The sequence below is a fragment of the Lates calcarifer genome, linkage group LG19 (assembly GCF_001640805.2).
Source record: "Lates calcarifer isolate ASB-BC8 linkage group LG19, TLL_Latcal_v3, whole genome shotgun sequence".
In the NCBI taxonomy this organism is placed as follows: domain Eukaryota; kingdom Metazoa; phylum Chordata; class Actinopteri; family Centropomidae; genus Lates; species Lates calcarifer.
The window spans coordinates 1111917-1134778 of NC_066851.1; the positions used below are offsets into that span (position 1 = coordinate 1111917).

General features: G+C 41.2%; 1 protein-coding gene across 1 annotated transcript in view; it reads left to right on the forward strand.

Annotated features, from left to right (window-relative positions):
* The first annotated feature begins 4269 nt into the window (after positions 1–4269).
* Positions 4270–22862, forward strand: part of bcl11ba (BCL11 transcription factor B a) — a 45039-nt gene continuing 26446 nt past the window's right edge. Inside the window, 2 exon segments of the mRNA XM_018697715.2 lie at positions 4270–4975; positions 14472–14957. Of these exon segments, the coding sequence (XP_018553231.2) occupies positions 4921–4975; positions 14472–14957 (541 nt within the window). The 5' untranslated portion in view covers positions 4270–4920.

Genomic DNA, 22862 nt, shown 5'->3' on the forward strand with positions numbered 1-22862 from the left:
ACAGATTCACACACAGGGCAACACACTCTTGTTATTTGCATGTGGCAGTGGCTAACCAATAGAGGGTGGTGTTGCATTGCGGGTCTGAGAACAGAGGGCCATCATGTTCAGCTGGGAGTAGCGCAGAGCTCATCACATCAACACCTGCCTTTCTAATCTGCTTTTCATTACTGATGACTGTATACAAAAAAGAAAATCACCCCTTTAATGGATGATGCTGACATTAAGACTTGATGGTTGCTGTTAAAGAGGGCTTGTCAGCTGCTCATTGATAAACAGGAATCTGTTCCATGTAACTTGTGTTTAGAATCTCTTTCTTTAACCTATTACCACATTAACTCAGCAATAAAATATTTCTGAAATGTTTAAAAATAAAAGATTAAATTCTGTTTTTTAATACTTTGGCTCAAGACAAAAACAAATATTCTTTCTTGAAAGTAAACAGTCTCACCACAGTGTCCATTTTATAGCTATTCTTGATCTTTCAAACGTATCACATGATATTCTTCAGCCACTGAAGACTGTTTCCAAGGTCAAGAATTAACTTTGGGCCTCAACTTTTAGGCCCATATGGACAAGAGTAAATCCTTAAAGTGGCCTGAAAAAAATCTGACTCTTCACACCTCTACAATGCCATGAGAACTTGGCAAACACAGTGGCTGAGGAAAGTTCATGCAATATGGTTTAAAGGGCTGGAATAGCTACTAAATGGACCCTGTGGTGCTGTTTCCAAGGTCATGAATGGACTTTGAACTTCAGCTAATATTCTGTCTTAACTAAAATTCAACTTAGTGGTTTTGTTCCAAAGATTTCAGCCCACATTTCTTCATCAGCATATGGGATTTACTCAGTTTTAGAAATAAAAGTAGTTTGATTAGGGGGGCATTTATCAGATGCATCTAACACTAGATTCTGATTGGCCCTGGTGTAAAGATGTTGAAAGATTTAGCATTCCTATCACAGTTTCTCTGTAACATTATGAACTCACTGTGCAGATTAGTTTTTCCCTACATCCTGCTTTATCTCCCAGCATGCATCTGAACACATAAACATCAATATTAGCAGTTTAGTGGCGAACAGTTGTTGGGAAAGTGATCTTAAAACTCTAAAGGACACCTCCACGTCCCTCTAATTAAAACTTAACCGCCCAGCTAAGGCGACAGGCGATAGGAGGGGGGGAGCAAAAAAAAAAAAAAAAAAGCATTAACATAAAAACAAACAGCCGCATATATATATGCAAATGAAGGAAGGGCAAAAGCAGGATGCCAGGAACCATCCGCCATAACTCACACTGATGGCCTTTAAGTGAGAAATCGCCTTCAAAAAACGTCCAATAAGAAAGTGGGAATGATGCACCTGTCGCCTGTCTGACTAATGAGCCAATCAGGCTGCAAGGACAAGGAGCACATGAAGTTGACTTGGAGTGTCACTTCACATAGAATGCACCCTTGATTCCACAACAGTGAAGACTTCACACTTTTACATGAAATAAAAATGGACCAAAATGGCAAAATTACATTTTAAAACATTAAAGCTACAATGAGAAATGATTTACATTTACTAACATCAGCACAGCTCAAACTGATAACAGTGTGGACCTGAAAATGTAGTTTAGAGGCATCCCTGATGTGCGTGTGTGCGTGTGTGTGGACTGAATATGAGCGACAATGAAGACAGCTCCTTCTTTCTCTCCGTCCATCCGCCAAGCTGCTCAAAGCAGCTTTAATCCCATATCTTCATGAAAAAAAATCACTGGCACTGAGTCGTGCCTTAAAAATGACAATGATTTACATTTCAACATAATGCTCTCTGTCGGCTGTTATTGTGACAAAGTGCTGCATGTATTCCTCCCAAATGAAAGTGGGTGTTCTGTTATGTGTGCAACAAAGACATTTGGACGAACCTGCCATCCTCTCCTTTTTCTTGTAAATGAGCATGGGAAATCTATTTATGTCCTCCTACAGTATACTGGCGAAATAAGGAGAGGCTTTTGGCTTATTTGGAGACAGCCTGAGCAGCCGAGACGAGCCCCCATGAAGATATATAGAAAGAAAGAAGAAGGATGGAGCGGCAGCACTCGAGGCGATGCAGGAAAAGTAGCGAGAAGTCCCAACACAAAGCCGGGTGGATGAGGGACGGGGAAAGGCGTTCTCGCTGGATGATCTGCCGTTCTGACAACACCTGGCCCGGGAACAAACTACAGGCTTGTCTAGATGCGGGGGGTGGGGGGGGGAGCCCTGAGGCCTGCAACCCTCCCCCCAGCTCCCCTTTTCTTTTGCAAGAAACGGGATTGAGGATAGAGATGGAGCCATGAAGTTGAAATACAGACATGCAGATGAAGAAAGGTTTTTGGAATGTGATAGCAGCTAATCCAGCTCAGATGTGGCACTGTAGGGATGAAGGGGTTGGCAGCTGTAGTTTGTAGTCATGGCTGACTGGCCACTGGTTTAAACCTCTGCTTTAAAAAACACTAAGATTCCTCTAATATAAATCTGAGCTAGGTGGGGTTTCATTATAGAGATGCCACTGCTCAGCTACCACAATTTAGACATTCACTCTCACACACTTTCTATTTGTATGACACACACACGCCACACACACGCGCGCACACACACACACACACACTCTCTCTCTCTCTCCTCTACATGTTTTTCCAAGTCACCAAATTATACTTTTGCTTTTGAGTCTCCTCCTCTCCCACAGGGATGTGTGAGGATGAAAATCAGATGCTCCTCACTGTATCTGCCTCTCTGTTAAACAGTGGGTGCTGCTTGGAGGCAGTCAGCAGTCCTGCATGCAGAGATGTGGCTTTCTGTCACCAAACCAGTTATCCATCATCAGCCCAGGTCCTCTGTCAAACACACACTCACTGTACAAGCACACACGCATTCACACACACACACACACACTGTGCCAAAACTTGCATCTGTGTTTGATGGTGTAATGTGTGTGTGTGGTAGGGTGACAGAGCTGTCTCTTGTCTTGTGTTTTAATTGTAATTTTACTTTGGAAACACAATTCATTTCTTGATGAATAGTATGTTGGATATTTTTACTACTGATGACTGGAAATGACTGTTCATCTTAAATATTTCCAATTTTCCACTTCAGGTAAAGTCAGTTTGGTACTCTAGGGTCACAATAAGGTCACAAACAAGCCCTGTTAAATACCACTCATCTTTGAATGCCTAAACTGATTCTTAATTCTCTGACATTCATATAACTTGAATTATCAATTAATATGATAAAACAATTCAGAAAGACTGGTGTGTGTTTTCATAAACTACAAACTACACGCAGGTAAATATGAAATGATTTGAATAACTGAATGAGTGAAATGTCTGATGCATAACTTTGTGCACATATCTAGGCCAGAGCGATGCTTTAATTTGACTACGAGTCGCATAAACAACACGCTATCTGAATTTAAGATTGGATGAAACATATACAGACGTAGACTTATTGGCCTATATGGCCATCTTGTAAAAAATATGCATTTACTGAGCTGGTCAATCAAAATCATACAATAACCTAGGATTATTTATATATTTTTATATGAATTATTTAAGGACCGTACTACACTGTATGACGGGAATTTATTGAGGGAAAGGTGTCTGCACGCGCACATGAGACAATGCGGTTTAAGAGGGTCAGCCGTTAAGTTTAAACAATATTTAATCATCAGAGAAATTTAAGCACGATATCCTGCAATGGGATATGTGTATAACGTATGGCACATAATGACACGCTACAAGCCTGCATGCCTGTGAAATGTGAACACAAGCTGGTGAAAAGCGTCCAGCATCCTGTGGACGAGGTGCGGAAGCCCCTCAGGTCACACTTTAACACAAATAAATCCCCTTCTAATAGTGATGGGACTCCGACGGAGACTAGGCTACTTGAGCGACTCTGACCACAACCGCCGTGCGCGCCACACGTGTGTTTGTGCTAGGGATTTTGTGTGTGTGTGTGTGTGTGTGTCAGTGTGTGTGTGTGTGTGTGTGTGTCAGTGTGTGTGAAAGCCACCACTAGTCGCCCCCAGTGCTCTTCAGTCTCCACTCTCCCTTCTCACCGCAGACTGAACGTCACGTCCGCACTTGAACTTGAGTTTTCTCCCATTGTAGAAGCCAGAGAGCCGCACAGAGCCGCACAGAGCCGCACACAGCCCGGGGATGCGGGACTCTGCAGCTAGCACAAAGAGAAAAGAGGGTAACAGCCTGTCCTCAAACCAGCACTGGGCTTTGACTTGAAGAGTTAAAGTCTAACCCGCCCGCCTGGCTGGCACTGCCAGTGCAGCAGAAGAAGTGCCCACCACTTGGCGACACCCCGTGAAGTGCCGAGGAGAAAATTGGATTCCTATTTTACACACTTTCCGGCGTTAATTGACGTCCTTTCACCTGCTTTCTCTGGGCAAGGACGCGCGGTGTCCAGGGTGGCCGGAGAGTGGACACAGGTAGTGACCTACCATCAGGAACTGACCGCCGACCTCCCGCGCCTTGCCGTGTCTCTTCCACTCCACTCCGCTCCGCTCCTTTCTCCGCTCTCCTCTGACAGATGGTGTGAAAGCAGCCGAAGGCAGAGCCGGACTACCCCCCTCCCTCACCACCGCCGCGAACGAAGAAGGGAGGCGCTCAACCACTTTGGCACCGAGCTCCGACAGAGCGCCCGGCCGCCCAACGCTGCGCCACGGCCGGTCACCGCAGAGCGCAGGAGCCGCTGCCCGCCAGAGGAGATCCGTCGCAGAGGGGTCAGTTCGAAGGGCCACATTTGGGGCCAGTACAGAGCGGTCAGTTTCGGGTTGCCAGCGAGCGGCGGGTTTTGGGGCCAGATTGCGGTCGGTATACAGGAGCAGGAGAAGGAGGAGGAGAGCCGACCCTTCCAGCGCTGCTCTCCGGGCGATGCCAGTGTAAATGCCAGGGCGATGTCCCGACGCAAGCAGGGGAACCCGCAGCACCTGTCCCAGAGAGAAATAACACGTAAGTACACCTGCAAAAATTCACATCATCACAGCACAGGATTCGCTTTTTCCTATAATCTCCGTTGTCATTCTGAGGATTTTCTCCCTGATGATCGGTGCGTAAAAATGAACATTTTCAAACTTGGATCAGAAAGTTTGCCAAAGTGCCTCCTGAAGGCCATTTTTCTTCCCCTGGTTTATTGGCAAAATTAGATAAAGGCCTTAATTTACTTACTTGATCATTGTGGTCTATAAATAACTCTCTAATATTTGGAGTAAATTGACACCAAGCACAGAGTGTAGAAGTCTCTGGCTGCGTGTTTGACTTTCACTGTAAAAGCAGCTCGTAGAGAGGTCGCATCGGTCTGGGCTGGGAGTTTATTGAGACATGACTCCTTTATAATTACAGTTTTTGTTTTGATGAATTTATAACCACCTGCGTCATTAGCGAGAAAATTATGCTTAATTTCAATTAAAAATACAACATGATTATAATTCCTACTCCAATTTAAAATGACTTTTTGGGCACTTTCATACGCACATACCGTTGTTACATATTAAACGGCAACTCGTTATGTTCATATGAGATGAACACACACACGCACACAAAGTCAATTATGAATTTGAGAATTTCATTCCTACAATTTCTGTCCATCTTTCAGTGGAACTAAAAGGCCGACAATCGACTTGATTTTAACACATCCGACAACTACTGAATTCAATTCTTTTACCAGCTGCCGTAGAGAGAAATGATCATGAATTAAATCAGACAGATATGCTTTTCTTCTCTACGCACGAGCTGCTTCAGGTTTTATTTTCTGTTTTTGCAGGTTATCGAATCTCACATTCCAGACTCATGCCAGCCGTGTTTAGTTTAACTAGTCAGTCCCATTCATGATGTTTTCTGCTGCATGGATGCAAAGTTTTTTACTTCCCCTAGTTGTAATATTAATGCTTGGTTTGATTATTTAACATCCTGCTCGTCTTGACAGCGACAAATTCCCTCACGGCACTTTTATGCACTTTTATGAGACAGTGCAATAAGTGACTGCAGTTAAGGTCACAATACGTGTGAATGAAATGGTTTTATTTACATGAAGGATTAATACCATCTTTAAGTCGCTTATTGGAAAATAAAAAATACTAGAAAATAAATGTGTTATTTTTTGCAAAGAAAATTAAACCTTTTTTTTTACACACAAAATCAAATCTAATTTACGCAGTTCACAAAGGAAATGCATAACTTCCCTCTTATTTGACATAAACTCTTGATCTTTTTTGCGCTGTCACCTTGCCGCTAAACTTCTCGGCAGTGATATAATTTTTCTGGCCTCAGGTCGGTTTACCAGCTGATGTGGCTGCAGCGTGCAGGCTGATGTGTCCTGACAGGAGCAACAAATCTTCATGCAGGATTGAAACTACTGAAAGCACAAAATATTAGTAAGGAACATTTAGTGATGAGATAACTGTTACTGATTTACAAATTTGCATCAATGAGTCTAAATGGCAAATGAGGAGGTGTAGATGAAGGATTTTTAAGGTGCAGCTCAGTATCAGGATTTTACTTTCAATATTTCTTCTTTCTTTTCTACACCTTAAGGTTATTTGGAGAGACTTGTTTTGTGTGAAGCCCGCCAGATCAGATCATTTACACTACAGCGTATCAGTGTTCACCTAGGTGGCTTGCTGCCTATAATATAACACCCATGTTTACAGTAGAGACTCAGCATGGCTGTACGCTGAGTGAGTCTCCATGCCCAGGTTTTTGGCCATGCTGCCTGACTGTTTATAGGCTCTTTCCTCTGCTGTGTGGCCTGGCTTTTCTGCGTCATACTGTCAGCCCTCACAGTTGTAAACAGTGGTTCATACAGACCTAAAGACAATGTACGTCCTGACAAGTAGTGATTTGATTGCTTCAACTTGTGTGTGGCAGCTCGTGCACAGGCCTGCCGTGTGGACTTGGTTACCTTTAGAAATGGGTTACATTGTGCACACTGCATGCTTTGCTGTGACATTAACTTCAGCAAAGAGCAGAGAATACCTACTAACATACAAACAGGTAGACAGAAAATCACAAGATATGAAAGACGAGAGAGCATATAGATGAAGGCTAATAAATGAGCTTCCTGTTTGTACTGTATGAAAGCTACTTCACTCTCACTTTATGTTTGCAAGTGAGTATGTGTGAAGAATAAAATGCAGTTTGGTAGTTATATCCACAGAGCAGTTCTGACCCGTCTGTCTGATTTATGTTGTACATTCCATAATTGATGTGTAAGAGATGCTTCCCAATTAAGTATGCTTGAGTACACACACACACACACACACACACACACTTACATGTGTATGTAAGCTTGCGTGGACAACACACACTTATATGCAAATGAACACAAGTGACCCCCCCCCCCACCTTCAAATTCTGAGTAATTCTTCTTGAGCTGTCAGGTCATAAAATAATCAGTTTGACCTGTGTTGTAACTGAAGCATTTTAAATTTGGATTTTACAACACAATGCATGGCACACTCACAATGTACATACACTCTGTACATTGTGCATTAATTCTAGATTTTAATAGGAGAAGAACAAGAGTTACTCCACCTCTTTTTCTTTCAGTAACTTTTCCTGAATGGGAATAAGTGTTGAAGATAGTGAAGCAAATTATGGAACTTAAATGACTGATTTTTAGAAGTAGTATGACCTCAGTTATAAAACAACAGTCTTATATTTAGTGCTGAATATATTAGGGACAGCTTCCTCACTGGGTTGCCACCTTTGTCTGCGTAATCTCCATCCCATAAAGTTGTCTTAAAGCTTAAATGATTTCTTGCTAATTCATCTGCTTCCCTTTGTTTCCATCTGTGTTTGTGTGATTAGAACTGATTTTTAAAAAAGTAATCGATAAGGGATCACAGTTTGGCCTGCAATCAACTATTCTATGTACTGCATGAACACTGAATAATAATTTGAATGTTAATTGTATTCTTCTGCAGTAAATATGTCTGATGCTGCACCAAATCTAGCACTTTCCATCTCTCCTAATTTATACTAATTTCCTGCCATGTTAAAACAGTCATCCTGAATGGGAAATCTTCACAAGAATTTGGTCTAATTTCTCCCTCAAAGACACATGGGAAAGATTAATCAGTGGAAATCAATATTTTTTTCTTTGTCAGGCAGATTCGGTGTGTGTTTTGGTGTCACCACGCAGAGACAGTTTGCATCTGAAGGTGCAGACGTGCCTTCTGCTTCTCATTCACTGCAAATAACCCCAGCTTTCCTCCAAGAGGCTGATTTAGTGTGAAGAGACGCAAACAGGACGAGAGCTCCCATTGTAGCCGCACACGCACACACACACACACACACACACACACACACACACACACACACATAAAAAGAGGGAGAGAGAGAGAGAGAGAGAGAGAGAGAGAGAGAGCGAGAGAGAGAGAGAGGGCTGTGTGTAAATTGCAGTCGCCCACTTGAGATGCATGTTTCCCTTTGGCTTGTCAAATAGCCGTGCACCCTGCTGGGGCTAAGTCTTTGTTAGAGAGAGAGAGGGAGAGCGAGAGGAAGAGAACCTGGCAACTCCTTCTTTTATATGCACTGAAGCGTTGTGTAGATGAGCTGTTTTTAAAATGTCATAAATGAAAATGTAGTGTCTTATTAAGTATCACTGCTGAATGCAATGAGAACAGACTGGTTTTCATAATAGTCGTATCATTCACTAACAAATGTCCTTTTTACAACTGGAGCTAAGATCTCACTAATTAACAAAAAATATTTTCTTAATGTAAACAGTACATGCTGTATGTTGACAGTGAGGTCTGTGTATATACAGAGTAACTTGGACACTGTCTCTGGAAAGACACATTACAATCAATGTCATTTCTGAAAGCTGTTTACAGCACAAACTAAATTTTATTCACTACAATAGGCAAATGTTTATAATGACAGTTTTAGAAAAACACAGAAAAATAGTTTTTCTTGGAAATTGTATATAAATGCAATATAAAAGGTGTAACTGTTTAGAGTGTGTCTATGTGTGTAGCTGCGTGTCCATAAATCCTCAGGACGAGGGTTTTCAGTTCTCAAAGAGCATGCCTAAACTCATGTTGTTGATCAGCAAGCTGCACTCACTCTCCCACTACTGATACTATGTTAGACACACACACACACACACACACACACACACAGCCTGCCATAGCCTACATACCAGAGAGTTGGTTTGCTCAGCTGAAGCTTGGTGAGCTGTCTGTTGTCACTTGCCCTTCAACACCTCCTCCCTCCCCCTAAACCGTCTCTCTTTATTTCTCTATGTCTCTCTCCCTCCCTCTCTGTCAGTCTCTATGTGTCTCTCTCTCTCTTCCTGCTAGGGGGAGCTCTCAGGCTGTCAGTGCTGCACTCGCTTTGCCAATAAGAGAGGTAGCAGAGCGCAAATGTACAGTGTATGTGTGTGTGTGTGTGTGTGTGTGTGTGTGTGTGTGTGTGTGCTAATCAGATGACATCAGACCACACTCCCCTCTTAACTGTCAACACCTGCACACTCTGTGCTTGACTGTCTGTGTCTGTGTCACACTTTTAATTTACACCATGTACTGTAAATTCACGACAGTGGTTGACTGACATCTGCAGCAGTCAGTATGAGTGTATGTATATACACTCTAATGTATTGATGTAAGGCAGCAACTAGAGAAGTTATAGCTACTGTAATCTACAACTACTGATACTGACTTTTATGTGAAGTTTGTTTTGGATTGTTTTGTGTGTAAATGTGTATGCACTAAGAGCAAACTCTGCAAAAGATCTTTAGTTAATCTATTACACACTGTTATTCATTTGTTAATGGTTATTTATTGAACTAAATCATAAAATCTTTTCTATGACAAAAAAGACACTCTGACTTCAAGTAGACTGTAGTGTACCTGCAATCAAGCACTGCAGGTACACAACTGCTCTGCTGTTTGATGCCTTTTGTACTGCTCCTAAAGAACACTTCATTCCTACCACAGCACCTCTGGCCAGGTGGCAGGGTGCTCTCCCACAGTTCAGACAGAAACAAATGTTGGAATTATTTGCACATTTGCCTCTGATCCATGTGTCACTGGCTCAACACAGTAATCTTGACTCTGACCAGAGCAGGGGATTTACCTTGTGATGAACTTGAATTAGCTTTGAGGTAAACTGGTTTTCATTTAAAATCGGGTCAAATCTGAAAATCGGCTGTGAGTCATAATGGTGGAACATTCTCAAACTCATTTTCAAACACTTCCTCTGTTTCTGCTCAGATATGTTTTACACACCAAAATTTCCCTCTGTAAAGAATTACTGTTACCACAGTTGAAGTGAAATTTGTGTTGTAAAACTTTCTTTTCAGACATTTTTTATAAGTGAAAGGTGACAGGAAATAAGAGGAAAGTGAGGAGACAACATACAACTATGACTCAAACTGGTTATTTAAGAGTAACACATTTTAAATCTCATAGTAAAGTTTAGTCGGTTATGTTTATTCTTTAAAGGGGAGCACTTGTATGTACAACCACTGATTAAGGGCACCAGGTCTTTGTTAATAATAAACCTACAACATTTTCCAAATTAAACAAATCACAAATATATCAGAAACACTTCTCAATGTAATGAAGTAATGTCTTTTGTATTTTTGCATTCCTAACTCTGAGATTTTCAAAACTGGTTATGGATGAAAATCTGCTTCCTCTTTACAAAAAGTCACGTCTCAAATTTAATACTCTCCGTGGTGGCCTATCAGCTCGACAAAGCAAATAGCATCATCATGTATGTACATAACATACTGTATGTGTGTGTGTAGCAGCACTTCTGCCACTAATCAGCTCTGTGACATGCTCTTTATTTGGATGATTTCAGTAGCCATTCGAAATCCAGGAAATAACTGATAAAGCAATAAAATTCTAGAAATAAAAGTCATATTTGCCAAAGAAAAGTAGGTTTCATGTCCAAGTCTCACAATGAAAGACAGACAAGGTGTAATGAGCCAGCTGCGTGAGTGTGTGTGTATGTATACAGTATGTAGTAACTGTCATTTTCCTCGGGTTTGGAAAAATGTCGGGGTGTGGGAATAGAGGGTGACAAATGCATGTGATGTTGCAGGTGTGTGAGTGTTCTGTGATTCTGTGAGTATGTGACATCTCTGGTCTATGTGTGTGTGTTTGTGTGTGAGCGGCCTGTGCAGTCTTACCCACAAACATTTAGTCTCAATTTTAGTGTGTGTGTGTGTGTGTGTGTGTGTGTGTGTGGTGGAGGAAACAGTAAAAAGCACAGCAGTTGAGTCTAGTTTTTATAGTTTTAGTCTTTCATTCCAGTGATGCCAGTAAAAACTGCAAAAAATAATTATGGAAGTGAGAGTAAAGCAAATATTTGAGAAGCAGCTTGCCACTAATATGCTATCCCATTTGTGTCTGTGAATATAATGTGATGGTTGTGTGGCGATCATGAAGGGTCTAGATGGATTAACAGCACATTTACAGTGAAAGGCGGTTAACAAAGGAACGAAAACTTCCTCCTGTCTGCAGGAATTTAAAGCATTGCGTTCTTGGTATTTAGCCCTCCAAACACCTGTTGCTTTAGCCTTGATGCAGATACTGTAGATGGTTTGTTAAGAGTGTTATATTTGAGCTGTTTATTTTTAGACATTCCATTTTCCTTGATTTATTTATTTATTTGTTCTTCCTCAGCCCAGTTAACTGAAATCCTATTAGCACTCCTGCTTGACTCACCCGAGCCTTATTTAGTAAATCAGGCCAAAGTGACGCTTCTTCCTTTACAGTGTTATTTGCAAACACACTGTTGACTTCAGCGGTGTGCATTTGATATTTGCAAAGAATCAACAGAATGTTCATTTTTTGTTTTGATGTAAGCTTTTCCTGAAACTGGCTTTGGCTGCTGCGGACACATTGGTATTTACAGTAAATACAACAGTATCAACATTTGAGTGTAAATGTAATAAATATTTGTATGGTTTCAAAAGAATCTGATCCTGTTCCAGTTGATCTCTCTCTGATCTCTCTCTCTCTCTCTCTCTCTCTCACACACACACACACACACAGGAAGTCAGCTTTGTATTTGAGGCCTGTCTTTTAAAAAAAATCATATTTCTATAATTTCTCAGATGAAGTTGGGTTTGCGGGGGTCAATGTAACTGTGGAGTGTGTTTGTTCCAGGTCAGCTCACTGGCTTTATTCTCTCTAATGTTTATGACTGAAGAAACACACACTACTGTTCATGGCTGTTCATTTCAATAGCAGAGGACAGATGGCTGCAGCCTGTAGGCCACGCACCCACCCACACACACACACACAGACACACACATATACATACAAAGTGCATGTGTGTATGCATCCACACATGTGTACAAATGCACATATGAACATGATGCAGTACAAATATGCAGTGCTTACATGCATGCAGAGGGAGTGGAGGAGTTGGTGTGTGGAAATGCGAGCTGACAGAGCTCATACACTGTACACCTGCTCACACGGACATACTTCCTATGGCCTTAGCAGCAAAATAAATTATAATAATAGAATAGAAAGCTTTAGCCAAAGTAATTTTTTGCAGGTTTTTTGTGATTACAAAGATTAAAATTATTAAGATGCATGCAAGAAATAATGCAACTCATTGTATTTTCTTAAATTATAATACTCGGTGAATGATATTATGCTTTATTGTAATATTTGTAGATTTTTAATGCCCTGGTTACACTTTATGTTAATTTATTGGTCATGCTGACTACCAGCCTCTTTACATAATATAGTTTTATGTTAGCCAATAACATTTGTAAATGTATATGTATTCATATACTATATATGTATTTTTAAAAAACTTTTTTTATTCAGGGTAGTCACTCTTCACTGAAAGCCAACCTCCCTTTTACAGAAAAGCCCTGATTGTATTCACAGAGTTAGACACGTTCACACCTGGAAGCTGCCCAGTACAACCACAGTCTGATCTGTGAGCAGAGGAGTGAACAGGTTGCAGTTCAGGCAGTTGGGGTTAAGGACCTTGCTCAAGGGCACCACAGTGGTGTTTTCCCACCCAGATTTTAAAATTTAATCCTGCCGATCGGTGACCTTCCAGTCACAAGCCCTTAATAATGTACACACCAGACACACACACACACATATGTATGTATATGTACATATACGTATGTATGTATACACACACACACACACACACACACACACACGTATATGTACATATACGTATGTATGTATACACACACACACACACACACACACACACACACACATACATACATATATATATATATATATATGATATGAAAAAAAGGATACGCATGTATGTTTTTTCTTATCTTTCTTTTCATTTCCTTTCCTTTTGTCTCGTCTCTCATTTAATTGTATTGCAGTACAATCATAGTTGCACTGATCTTAATATTGCTATTAGCACTACAAGTAATGATATCTATTAATCTATGCTATATAACATACAACAGTGGTTCCTAACCTTCACATGGGTGTATGTGGCATTATATTGCTTCATTTCAGTGGGTTCAAAACCAAAAGTGATAGGAACTATTGACATACGGTATATATTTGTAAAGTATTCAGAGGATTTATGTATGTGTGTCCAGTATGAAAAGCAGAGGGCTCATCAGCTGTGTATTTCAAAACAGACCTAATGCAGGTATGGGATGAGGTGGGCTGCTCCATCTGGAGCCTTCATCTGCATTTGACACCCCAAATCTGTTTGCATTTCTAATGTGGAGGCTGAGACAAATGGCCAACCTGCTGCTAATCCATCATCTTATATTAGAGAGAGAGAAAAAGAGAGAGAGAGAGAGAGAGAGAGAGGCACAGAGAGGATAATGATGATGATGATGATGGTGATGATGGTTTTTTCCTGTGGGTCACATACTCTCTGCAGCCTCTTTAGACCTTCTCACACCTTCACAAGTAATAAACTAAACCAATCCCTCACTTACAGCCTGTTTATAATCAGGAAGAAAGCTGATTGAAGATGGAAGCACAACAAATAAGAGACATTGTCGTCCGCCATTTTTGCTTACTCTAAAGTTGCGTTTGACCACAAAAGCTTTTGAGTTTTGAGAGTCTAGACTCTGGTTGACAGTGAACAGAATCTGTGTGAGGTGTGCTGTGTTGGTCTTCTCATTGCACACCACACACTATAAGAACAACACTGTAAAATCTGACATTTGCCATCATGTGCGTGGTCTCTCATATTTTCTAAATCGGGTAAGATTTTAAAAATCTTTAAGTGTGTGCTGGGCTTTAGGAAACAGAACAGTCATATAATTATCCAGTTAGAAAGAACAGGAAATACAGTTCCTTCAGTGTGTTGCTAGAGGGCCTCTATCAATGTAAAATCCCTCATTTTGGTCAGTCCAGGGATTCAGACCACCTTCTTTTTTCTCCAGCAAGTCTCACTAAGCAATGTGAAAAGGAAACATAGGTCCAGGTATCAAATCGTCTGACATGTCTCTTATGTTTTTCTTATTGGACAGCAGCGGTTGAGCATCCAGATGGCAGCCTGCTCTCCGACTCTTTACCCCCCCACCCACTTGGCCTGCCATCCCACCCACTTGCCCTACCTCCCCACCCGCTGGAGCCCAGCCTGGCCCACGCCTTGCCACCCGGCCTCCACTCTGACCACGACCTGCTGACCTGTGGCCAGTGCCAGATGACCTTCCCGCTGGGGGACATCCTTCTCTTCATTGAGCACAAGAAGAAGCAGTGCCAAACGCTGCTGCTGGCCAATGGCTGCTACGACAAGATGACCGACCGGGGAGGAGGAGGGAGCCCCACTCTGCAGAGCCTTCATCACCATGGCCAGCGGGTGGAGCTGAGGAAGGTGGTGGAGCCGGTGGAGATCGGCATCCAGGTCACACCAGAAGAGGAGGAAGAGGTGGGAGGAGGAGTGGAAAGAGGTGAGAGGGGAGAGAGGACGCCCACCAAAGGAATTTGCCCAAAGCAGGAAAATTCACTGGCAGGTAGGCTGATAAACACAAACTCTATAAAGGCACAGCTCAACATTTTGGGGAGTATGCTTATTTATTTTCTTTTCAAGGGTGAGATGAGAAGATATGTATTAGTCTGATGTCTGTGTGTTAAGTTGGAGTTGGAGTCAGGGCCTGGTTAGCCTAGTTTAGCATGAAGACTGGAAGCAAGACATATCTAGTCTGGTTCTGTCCAAAGTTCAGACACCTGCCAGCACCTCTGAAGTTATCATGCTCATGAACAGAAATGTGAAAGCTTTTTAAATTTTCCTGTTTTTGAGGGCAGCTATATAGTGGAACTATTTCTTTTGGATTAGCCTATAAATTACGTTAAAAAAGATGGTGGAATTATTGTTACTTGTGGTGGATGGGCTGTGTTTCTAGATGAGAGAGGCTTGATACCTTTAAGGTAGCATATGAAAAGTTCTGGAGAGGTCACCCTGCTTGATGAGAGCAAATCTGTGCCTTGTTTTTCTGTAATAGTCTGAAAACAGCCTGAGATACTTTTTAAAAAGTGTCTTATTGAAGGGATCACCCCTTTAGAAGGCATGCCTATACATAATAATGGTTAAAATCTAACTTCTTAAGACACTGAACATGTTTTTACCCTGTGTTTTACCTTTAACTGGGAACCATCCATTTTCCTATGATTTATGGGGAGACCAGTGTGGCGGTACCACTTCCATTTTCTTTTGTTGTGTTTTTATGTAATATTATAGCACTGTGTTGCTGCCCCCAACTCCCTGTTTTGTGCAGTGTTCCCAACTGCACCAGGGATTGCAAGATACGATTGCTGGGCATGGGTTTATGTTTTGTTTTTTGTGTAAGCATGATGGCGCCAAATGTGGCAACCTCTCCATGACAATAAGACTTTGGGATGTTTCACACACTAACTGTGCCCGACTGTGGATAGCCACTACTTTAAGCACATCCCCTCTTAACTCCCCCTACAGCCACAAGTTATAGTTTTTACCTTAGGATAGAGTTTTTTTCTTCTGCATCCAGTCCTTATGCTAAACTAGGCTAACCATGTATTGTCTCCAGATCCATACTCAATACACAGACACAACACTGGTATCAATCTTCCCATGTCACTTTAAGAAAAAGGCAATAAACATTTCCCAACATGTTGAAGTAGCCCATTAGGAAAGAAGGCAAGGACTAGAGGGAGGGATGGTGAGGTGTTTGGGGCAGTACCAGACCTGCAGTTTTTTCATGAAACTAAATGTATAGGACTTTTTCAACATACACAACACACACATATGAATGCACATTTCAGCTTTTGTGAGGGCAAAAGCAGAGTTATGTTCATTCCATTAGAAGGAGAGGACAACAGAAAGAAGGGAAAAAAGGGGAGAGACAGGCACATTACCCACTCAAAGCCCTAAACCCCCTCAAGGACTCGGCTAGTTGAAACAAAATCGTGCAAAACATGACTGAGAGACTCACCCCGACGTTCAAGGAGAAATCCAGCCTAAGCCATCTGCTTAAAAAGGTGAAAAGCTCATTAAAATTTGAATAAGCAAAGAAGGAGAAAACACTGTGAGCGGAGAAAAAGGAGGAAAAAAACAAAGAAAGGGGCATTAGAAAGAGGCTAATTTCTCCCCCATCCAGTTTCGTAAAGAGGCTTTTTAGCAGGAAAGCAGCTGCAGGAGGAAGAGCAGCGGCAGTTCTCTCAAACCGTCAAGATGCTCATAAAGAAGCCAGAGATGAAGAGCAGAATATTCACCCTGTCACAAGAGCTCCTCTCAGCTGTCCTGCCTTCCAACAGGTTGCTGTTTGTAGAACTACAAGTCTGCAGCTCAGTGCATGGTGACAGGTACTCACTAACATCCAGCAGGTGCTAAAGTTACCCTTAAGTCAATGGCTAAATATGAACTTCTCAAAGATGAACACATACAGAAAAAGAACATTTGTCCAGTCTGTCATGCAGTTTCTTGTTGATGAAATAAGACAGTTGGCTCTGTCTAGTCTCATCCTTTTTAGAAAGCTAGAAAAATCCTGGAGTATGGAAGATGGAAAACTCTGTTTGACCCCCACCTGGTTTGGACAAACACTAGAAATGATGATATGTTTATTATTATGGCAACTTTCAACAAAGGCAACACAGGTGCTTTGCACAAAAAAAATGAAAATATAGAGTTAATATGAATCAAAACAACAAATCCAGTTGCCTTTGACCCTAGACCTAATGAACTAGTAAAATATAGTGAAAGCTAAAATTAAATAATTAATTAATAAAAGTCAATTTTAAAAATTGTCAAGTTTGTCTATGGAGGTCTACGTAGGTTCTTACATGAAGAGTTACTAGTATTTTAAAATCAGTATTTTGACACTGTATCCAGCCTTCTGCATGAGCTGCAGAATTTGTTTCATTTCAACAGGAATAACAGAAAAAGAAAGGTGCTTGATACGAATACATTCATTAATATATAAGTAATCATGATCTGCATTTTCTTTACATATGTATTCATGAAATACCAAGTGTAAAGCTCTAACGTATTTTTATGTAACTCAGGAAGCCAGTTTATTTTCATTTACAGAAGAGAGACACCTGCGGTTTTCTCTGTTTATATCGACACTTCAAATGTCTGTGTAAAAGCTGTCTGACATTTGGACAGAAACATTACTAAATTCATCAGCAGCACTGATCTAAACTTAGAAGAAAAGACTGGCAAAAAGCCACAAGAGGAAATGCTCTCACAGGTAACAACTCCTGACTCTGTTTCCCCATTTAGAGCGTTGGAGCAGGACAGAGCTCCTCTGAATGTGTCAGTCTGCGGTTTGGCCTGTGCTGTAAAACACTGTGTTTGGGCCTGAACTTCATCAATATTTTACCAGGCTGTTACAACTGTGCCAGGCAGCTGCACAGTGCTCCTGCGGACAGCGTAGCCACCTGAACCTGCCACAGCTTCACATTTAACACATAGCTCTCTGAGCGGTCCAAGAGTGTCTGCAGAGCCGCGCTCTGGCATGTGCACTAATTGATTGGTGTTGCTCACGTTAATAGTTCAGTATTATTCATATTTATGTGCATAAGTATATTTTTCCTCCTGTGTTTAAATGGTTGCAATATATCTAACTGCAATCCTCCTGTGAAATCAACTCCACATGTGCAGTGTTGGAATGCTTCAAATTGTAATTGCACAATATTTCTTCATAACAGAACACGCAATAATTTTCACATTAAAAGCAAAAACATATTAGCGACTCAATTGGACGTGCACTGCGGCAACTGTAAACTATATTGCTGCAATAACATTTTATGTTTCAAAATTACCCTCGGTATTTCACAATTTCCACATGAAATATGTCCAACTAGCACCTTATTAACACGAGGAGAGGACAGAGGGGTTTATTAATGGAGCTGGAGTTTAATTTGGAGAGAACACGCTCAGCTCTGCTCATAATCACCGGGGGATTGAAATATGGCAGGATGGAATTTTCTCTTTGTAACTCAGACCAAGCTTTTCCTCCCGTGGATTTTTACACCTTTCATTACCTGGTGAAAGGGAAAAAAGGGTGAGAGACATAAGGAAGGAAGCATGAGAGCAGGGAAAGAGAGAGTGAGGGGAAAAGTGATCAGGGAGTTTGAATGTCAGCTCAGAACATGTCTGATGACAACGCTTCGTAATTGGCTCCCAGCAGGTCAAACTACTCCTTTATTCTCAAGCTTTTTCACCTCCATTTGTTCTCCATGGGAAATCAAATTCGCGTGCACACACACACACACACATGCACACACGCACACATATCAAGACAAGTTTTTTTGTTTTCCTAAATTAGTGGACGTGTTCTTGTTATGTGAGTGTTTTTTCTTTTCTCTGTATCCATCTGCAGGTAGCAGAGCAGGGGCTATAAAATGAAAATAAAGGAGCACACTTTTCTGTCTCGTAGGTCTCACACCATTGTGTGTTGTTTTGTGGTGTAATTTTACCTGCTCTTCGTCAACACAGATTAGGAACACTCACTCACAGGCCACAAGCAGGAAAGTGTGTTTCAGTGTGTCTCAGTTGTCATGAATTTGTTTGTGTTGCTTGACAGTTTAAGGAAGGAGTCATTTTAATTTAGAAAAGCATCAAATCAAATCCTTCAGATTTTTGTAAAGTTCACTGTGCTTGTATACATTATTTTTTGATATTATGTGAAGAATTGCAGAGGAACTACAGTTCAACTAAAAACACTGAGTTTTTTTTATGTGCGTGATTGCTATTGATAAAAAGAACATGACCTCCCTTGAAAATGGCAATTTTACTATAACTCCTTGGTGAAGCATAAATAAAGCTTCTTCATGTGACAATATACTTGGAAAACACTATTTGGGTAACCATTTATAACCATTTCTGAAAAGGATGTCATATTTTATACAAGTACATATTCTGATACCTTTTCACCAAAATATGTAATTCATGTTTCCTTAGCAACTTTTTGATCACTATTTAAACCTTTTTTGATTGTGTTTGAATAGCAGCTTTTCTCCTCTTCCTCCATTTCAAATTTGGTCCTCTGGACATTAATGATAGCCATCATGGGTAACTGGATGTGTGTGTGTGTAAATCACTTTGGGGTGATGACAACAGCTTTCTTTTTTGTGGGATCTTGTTTAAGTATACTTATTGTATTTGGGTGTGGGGATTTGAACAGGCAACCCTCTGGTCACATCCCCCTCCAGACTCCCAGCTGACTGTCAGGGTAACCTCCACAGGGGTGGAATCCTGACAGTGTGGATTAGAGAAAAGAAAAAGAAACGTGTCATTTTTAACTGCAACACACACACACACATACACGCACACACACACACACACATCCTCATAAGGTATACATATCACTGAGCAGCGTTTAACACCACCTGACAGAGTACTGTGCAGCCCTTAAAGCTTTGTCAGCCAGGGTTTAATTCAGACATTTAACTAAGTCCAGTTGGAGTGGTGAGGAACACACACACACACACACACACACACACACACAACCTATCAAATGGCTCTGTCAGATTAAAAAGCTGTCATCACATTTGAGTTTGTTAAAACTCCTCGCAGTGTGTGTGTGTGTGTGGTGTGTGTGTGTGTGTGTCAGCTGTCTACCTCTGCTTTCACACCCAGCTTTTCTATCTTTTGTTTCCCAGCTGACTTTTGTTCCTGTTCATTCTCTCGTTCGCTCTCTATCACACACAGATGTTACTTGTACACACCAAGGTGAGAAGCTCTTTCTATTCCTCTCTCTCTCTCTCTCTCTCTCTCTCTCTGCCTCTCTCTCACACACACACAGCTTTAAGTTGATTATCAGACAGAAAACAGAATAAAAAAAAACATTTTCAAGAGTGCATGTTTCAATCTTATCTACGTATTTTTTGCATTGACACACACACACACACACACACACACACACACACTTGAATAAATAATGACTGGGCACAGTGGTGTGTCCTTAAAATATTTACCATATGCTTATTTATCTTCCAAATGAAAGCGCACAAACTTAACAAAGAGCTATGGCACATTGTCTGTGTGAGTGCGTGTGAATGTGTGTGTGTGTGTGTGTGTGTGTTTGATATAACAGCCTGCACTTTAGAGGCATTACGGCGCCCGCTGCTCTTGTTTTTTTGCGTTGTTTCAATAAAGCTGGGAGGCCTCTCGGATGGAGCGCCGGCCTTTTTGAAGTGGTAATTACACGGGTTTGTATTGCTGCTCACTCTCTCTCCCTGTCTTTCTGTATCTCTCTCGCCCTCTCTATCCTGTGTGCTTTTGGCTAGTTTCACTTTGGGTGTTTGTGTATGTGTGTGTGTTTGTTCACGCACTGCAGTCCTGATGCATTTTTAATCGGCCTGAAAGGATGTGGACACACACACACACATGAAGAAGTGAGGAAACTACACTTGCTGTTTCAGGCTTGAACAGTGTAGGACAAGTTTCTTTAAAAATGTCATTAATTACTTATTACTCAGTGAAGAAGTAATTACATTATTTCACTAACTGCTCCACACATTACCACATTTCTTGAATTATTTTCTGTTACTGTTTGTCTTCAATGTTACTAATCACATGTTATGTGTGCTGGTATCAAACTAATTCTTTTAGAATGATAATGTTCTTCTCAACACTGCACAGTGAAACACGTACTGAACACTAACATGGAGCACCTTGCCTCCTCATTCTTTGGTCAGATTTGGCTTTTTAATTAGAATTTATCCATCGATGTAGTATGTTACTCAAACAGGCTGCTTGTGATTACTGAATATTCAACATTTGGGATCCTTTTCTGTTAAGCAAAAAAAGGTTTGTAGAGAAACATTGTCATATTTAATGAAAAAATGTTCGTGTCTAAAACGAAATTATTGTATTGGCATTAGTATCAAAAGATTTAAAACCCAGCTCTACCTGTTCTGGATGTGTAGAAATTCACAAGCAGATTCTTTGGTTTAACAAGCAGCTGACCTACAGTTTAGAGGTTTTGAGCGTTGGTAAATAAACAGTGAGGCCATATAGTTTTCACAAGCTCCCAACCTCCTGATTGTAGGCTTATTCCTCTTCTTATTGGAGCCGGCTGCTCTCCCCACACTGTCTGATCTTGAAGATGTTTTGTTCAGTTACAATCATCTCTTCTGAACTTCACACCTGCTGTGTGTGTATTAGAATGTGTGTGTGTGTGTGTGTGTGTGTGTGTGAGAGAGAGAGAGAGAAAGAAACTCTTTTTCTTCCTCTCCGCCCTCATCCACTTCTAAATGACGCTCTACCTCTCCTGTGTAAATCCAGCATTCTGGACACAAACCAGACACCAAGAGCAAAAACATGCGAGACATGAAGGCTGGAAAAGAGAGCAGGGTAGAGAGACATACAGATGCATGAGAGAGAGGGTTTTCACTATTAATAGAGCATAAAAAGGCAAAGCAGCATCTCGTGCTTCTTTGCATTTTCAAAATCCCTTTTTGCGATTTTCGCCTCGTCGCCTCTGCCTCGTTAATCACTTTGCATGCACTCATTTAAATATTAAAATTCTTTTTAATCATCAAAGCCAGTGAGCATCATGCATATTCATATCATCTGAGCCCCTTACCCTCCTCTCTCCTCCATCCCTCCATCCCCTGGATCTCAGGTTCATTACTCTGCCGTGTAGCCATTAGCCACTTCTCTAATCACACAGCTTACACACGCAGACTAGCCTGTGCATGTGTACACACACGTACAATCACATAGCTACCCACCAGTACTAACCAGTGCTAATCCGCTAACCAGACTAAAACACACAGGCATCCCTCCAGTCTAAACTGAGCGAGCAGACTTGTCATCCATCCTGGCTGCTAGATGGCTGGAACTGGGAGTATTTGTCAAGAGGCTCGACGAAACCCTAATTTGCATAATGACTTTGTAGTTCTGCATTAATAAAATTTGCATATGAAGCCATGTTAATTACTCCTGATCAGCCTTTTTTGCATTCATGCATGGTAATTTTTGGCGACTTGCGAAAATTGATGTCCTAGCATCAGGGATGAGATTGTGGTAGAGGCTGTTTGTGTGTGTGTGTGTGTGTGTGTGTGCATGTGCATGCATGAGGATGAAGACAGGGTGAAGGTGGGGGGCTGAGGGTGGCAGTGTCTTCCTTTCTATGTCTATACATAACTTTACTTTTCAGTAAACATTTTTTCTACAACACACACACATACTCGCCGAGGCTGGCTGGCAGCCATTTGTGAATCTATTGTTGACTTTCTTCATTTCAAACAGAGTCTCTATTTTGCACTGGTATCGCAGCATTTTAAGCTGATAATTTGGCTCTAATTCTGGTTATAATAAGAATATTATTACTCTGTTACCTGTTTCCTTCTTTGGAGATACTACATTTTTTATGTGTGTTGTGGTGGAATATGGTTAAGTAAAGTTCTTTGACATTTCTGATACAGCAGTA